At 35.2% G+C, this 4677-nt stretch overlaps 1 protein-coding gene across 1 annotated transcript; it reads left to right on the top strand.

Moving 5' to 3' along the window:
• The first annotated feature begins 564 nt into the window (after window positions 1-564).
• LOC114169224 (G-type lectin S-receptor-like serine/threonine-protein kinase CES101) lies at window positions 565-4266 on the top strand. The gene is made up of 7 exons (XM_028054277.2): window positions 565-2242; window positions 2377-2481; window positions 2589-2791; window positions 2875-3085; window positions 3216-3453; window positions 3541-3691; window positions 3770-4266. The coding sequence occupies exons 1-7, from the start codon at window positions 1063-1065 to the stop codon at window positions 4064-4066; spliced, it is 2385 nt and encodes a 794-aa protein (XP_027910078.1). The 5' UTR covers window positions 565-1062; the 3' UTR covers window positions 4067-4266.
• Window positions 4267-4677: the final 411 nt, after the last annotated feature.

The following is a 4677-nucleotide window of genomic DNA, read 5'->3' on the forward strand; positions in this document are numbered from 1 at the left end:
TATCTCATGCGATGTTTCCGTAATTATGTTTGTTAATTTAATGGGACGTTACATTTTTCTTTAACTGAATGTGTTAGACTAGATAAAATCTCATGAAAGGAATGGATAATTTTCATTAATACTAAAAGATATACATAAACCACTAAAAAGAATGAGAAAAATGATGAGGTTGGTGAATATGTTTAGAACGAGGGAGTTTCCATATTTTTGTGAGTATTATTTAATGGGGATCGTTAAGGTGCTCTTTTTTCTTATGATGATATTTTAATTATTAAATTTTGATAACTTATTTTACAACATAAAGTGTTATCTTTTAAGTGATTTTTAAATATTGAAAATGAACAAAAAGAATAATAAAAAATCAGTTAGAAAATAATATCTGAAATGATAAAAGTAAATCGTTAAAATTTAGGAATAAAAAGTTATTATTTTTTTTTAAAAGGGATTTTGAAACATTTATCACCCGACTCCATTTATATTTTCATTTGCAATTATTTTACACAGTCATTTTATTTATTTGATTATTTATTTTTAATAAGATCTAAACATAATTTCAAGAGACTCTTTCCTCCTGTAAAGTTATTTTTCATCTCTCAAGCATCCACATGTAAAACTCCTTCATCATATACAACGTCTTGGTCCGTGGCGGAGGCTGACATTGGTGACGGTGCCCTAAGATGCTGATCTCGTGCTAATGACGATGCACGTAGGTGGTTTCGCGGTCGAACATGTTAGAGCCGCTTCCGACCACACGCACAGAGAATAACCCTACGATATCAGAAATAGAACTAACAAAGAAACCTAATCCGTTCAAAACCGTTTGATCAAATCTGATTTTTTTTTTTCCGAGCGAATTAGAGAACTGACAAAATTGAAGCATTTCGTTCTCGCATGTTCTTCCGCTTTGGACATGAGAGATAGCCTGTTCGATTGTTGTCAGAAGTCGTCGTGGGGCGCTGCTGGTGCGACGATGGCCGGATCGGCGACGCTAAGGCTCTTTTCACGAGGTCTCCTTCCACGCTGCGGCGTCTCACGAGCGAGTTCGTCATTGCCAACCGCCACATGTTGAACCCATTCGGTGCATATTGTTACATTGCCGGGCGAGAACCGAAGATGGTGAGTTGTAAACCTCAAAATTTTGTGTATGCTTTGAGCTTCTGGTGGTGGATCACTTGTAACCACGTTACCTCCCAAAAGAACAGTTTGAAGCCTGGAGAAAATCTGAGTTCCTGGGGCCTGGTTCGTTCTGAAAACGGTTATGGCCTTGGGTTTCAAACACTTGACAACTGCTGTTACTTGATCATATCAGGTTTAGCCCCCAAATATGAGTATTGGCCGGCTTGGGTTGGTAATAGAAATCAACCTGTTGACAGGCATGCAAGGCTGTTGCTAAGCCGCTCCGGTGTGCTGAAAATAGAATCCAAACATAGTAAACCCATCATCCTTTATTCTTCACCACAACCTTCCAAAAACACTGTGGCCACCTTGTTGGACACAGGCAACTTTGTGCTGCAACAACTTCACCCCAATGGAACAAACACTACGCTGTGGCAAAGTTTTGATTACCCTACTGATAATTTGTTCCCTGGGATGAAGTTAGGTGTGAATCACAAGAGTGGTCATAAATGGTCACTGGTTTCGTGGTTGACTTCTGAAAAACCAAGTCTTGGGGCATTTGAACTTGAATGGGAACCCACTGAAAGGGAATTGATCATCAAGCGAAGAGGAAAATTGTGTTGGGCAAGTGGGAAACTGGAAAACGGTGGAGTCATGCACGACACACATTACGTGATTGTCTCAAACGAAAACGAAAGCTACTTCTCAATCACCACTTTCAATGAAGAGCATACAAGATGGGCGCTTTTAGAAACTGGGCAGCTGATAAATCGGAATGGAGTTGATAATAATGTTGCGAGGGCTGATCTGTGTTATGGCTACAACGAAGATGAAGGGTGCCAACGATGGGAGGAGATACCCTTATGTAGGCATCGTGGTGATGTATTTGACAGCAGGGTAGGGTACCCCAATGAAAACATGGCAACCCTTCTAGAAAATTCGAGTTATGGCCTAAGTGATTGTCAGGATATGTGCTGGAGAAACTGCACTTGTTTTGGATTCACATACTTTGATGATGATGATGGAACTGGTTGTGTGTTCTTTCTGTGGAACTCTACGACAGGTACTACTGTTGCAAGTGGGGGCCATAAGTTTTTCGTACTTACAAACAAATCCCATAACAAAGGTATGTTGACCTTACAGAATTTCAGAACTTCCTTGTACTTCCCTTTTAATTTAGTTTATAACTTTTAAAGTATCATAAAAGTTACTAATATTTAACTTTAGCTTGTGTTTGTAAATGCCGAATGCTTCATGCAGGTAAAAAAATGTGGATATGGATAACTGTTGTATCAGTAGTAGCTGCTCTGTTAATAATCTGTGCAATTGCTCTTGCCATAAAGAAAACTAAAAGTCTGCTTGAAGGTTAGTTATATATAAAATAAACAGATTTATTGAAATCTAGATGCTTTATTGAACTCAACCCCTTGATTTGATCTCAATCTTTATCATTCATATTTGAATCTAAACAGAGAAAAAAAGAAAAGGGGTGGCTGAGAATAATATGGCAGATTTAGCAACATCAAATAGATTCTCTGATGTCAATGCCGTTGACAATGAATTCAAGATGGTACAAAATCTAAATGTGTTTCACTATACATTAGTATTGGCGGCAACAGACGATTTTTCTCCTGAAAACAAATTAGGGCAAGGAGGATTTGGACCTGTTTATAAGGTGATATGAAACAAGTATTGATTTTTGTGTTATTAAGAAGTTTCTTTATTAAAGGTCTAATAATCTTTTGGTTTGCATTTTAGGGAATCCTTCCTTCTGGGCATGAGGTTGCCATAAAAAGACTTTCGAAAACATCAAGACAAGGAATTGTAGAATTCAAAAATGAAGTGGTGCTTATATGTGAACTTCAGCACACGAATCTTGTACAACTACTTGGGTATTGTATTCATGAAGACGAAAGGATTCTGATATATGAGTTCATGTCAAACCAAAGCTTAGATTACTATCTATTTGGTGAGAATTACATTACAACTTAATTTTGCAACATGTTTCATGCTTTGTACAACTTAAGAAAGTCCTTTTCCTTTGTTACCATTAACTATAGTATATATTCTCAGAATATATATTTCTTTCCATTGAGAAGATTGTAACAGAAGCAAGTTATTGGACTGGAAGAAGCGATTCAATATAATAGGAGGAATCTCTCAAGGATTACTCTACCTTCATAAGTACTCGAGACTAAAAGTAATTCATAGAGACTTGAAAGCTAGTAACATACTTCTTGATGAGAATATGAATCCTAAAATTTCTGATTTTGGATTGGCAAGAATGTTTACACAGGAAGAATCCATGAGAAATACTAGTAGGATTATTGGAACCTAGTAAGCTTTCAAAACTATTTCTTTCCAACACAAGAATATGTAAATAAAGTTTGTTTTTGTCATATGATGAATAACTTTTTCTTGTAGTGGTTACATGTCTCCTGAATATGCCATGGAAGGAATTTTTTCTACAAAATCTGATGTATACAGCTTTGGAGTGTTGCTGCTTGAAATTGTTAGTGGGAGAAGAAACACTAGCTTATATGATGTTGATCTCCCTCTTAATCTAATAGGACATGTATGTGAAATTACTGTAAAAGAGTTCCTTTTTCTTAATATTATTCTCCATTGTCTAATTTGTCTAAAATGTTTATAGGCGTGGGAGTTATGGAAAGAAGGTGAACCTCTCCAATTAGTAGATCCATCATTGAGTGAGTCATTTGATATTGACGAAGTGAAAAGATGCATTCAAGTGGGTCTCTTATGTGTAGCACAATATGCAAATGACAGACCAACAATGTGTGATGTTGTATCAATGTTAACAAATGAAAGTTCAAAACTTAGCTTGCCTCAAAAACCTGCTTTCTATTTGGAAAGAAGTTACTTTGATAACAAAACGTCTTCTGAAGAGTTAAATACTAACTCTATGGAAGAAATTACTACTTCCACCTAAGTTGTAGAACGAGATTTTGTTTATCTGCATTTTTTTTTTTGTAAAGTTTAATCTCCCATAATTAGTTAGCTTATTTGTATAGGGTTTAATATCAATTTTAGTTCTCTAGATATTGCAACATATTGCAACTATATAGTTACAGTTACTTAAATTTCAATTATGCTAATTGAATTCAGGTCCTCCACCTATAACAATTGTGTGCATAGATTATATTTGTGTTAATTAGTTCATGTACATAACGCAATTTTGAAATTAAAATTGAAATTTGATTATTCGATATTGACTTCTGAGAGTGTCTGAGTCAACAACCATACCATTGCAATGATTGAAGGATTTATATGATAGTGTATGAATCAACAATCATACAATTGCAAGAAATTGAAAGATTTCGTTAGTAAATTTATAACTTAAAAAGATTATAAAGACACATTTACCACAATAGAAAGGATTTGATTAAATGATCCACATGAGTTTTAATAGAAAATTGAATTTTCTGTATTGTGAGAGCTTTCAGTTATAAGAATCCCCAAATTGATATTATGAGACTAATCTATGGTTATAAATCTCATAACTTATCACTCACCAAACTGAATATCAAAAGGATTCTCTCG

This window comes from Vigna unguiculata, chromosome 11 (genome assembly GCF_037176805.1).
Source record: "Vigna unguiculata cultivar grain cowpea cultivar isolate G323 ecotype 2 chromosome 11, ASM3717680v1, whole genome shotgun sequence".
Taxonomy (NCBI): Eukaryota; Viridiplantae; Streptophyta; class Magnoliopsida; order Fabales; family Fabaceae; genus Vigna; species Vigna unguiculata.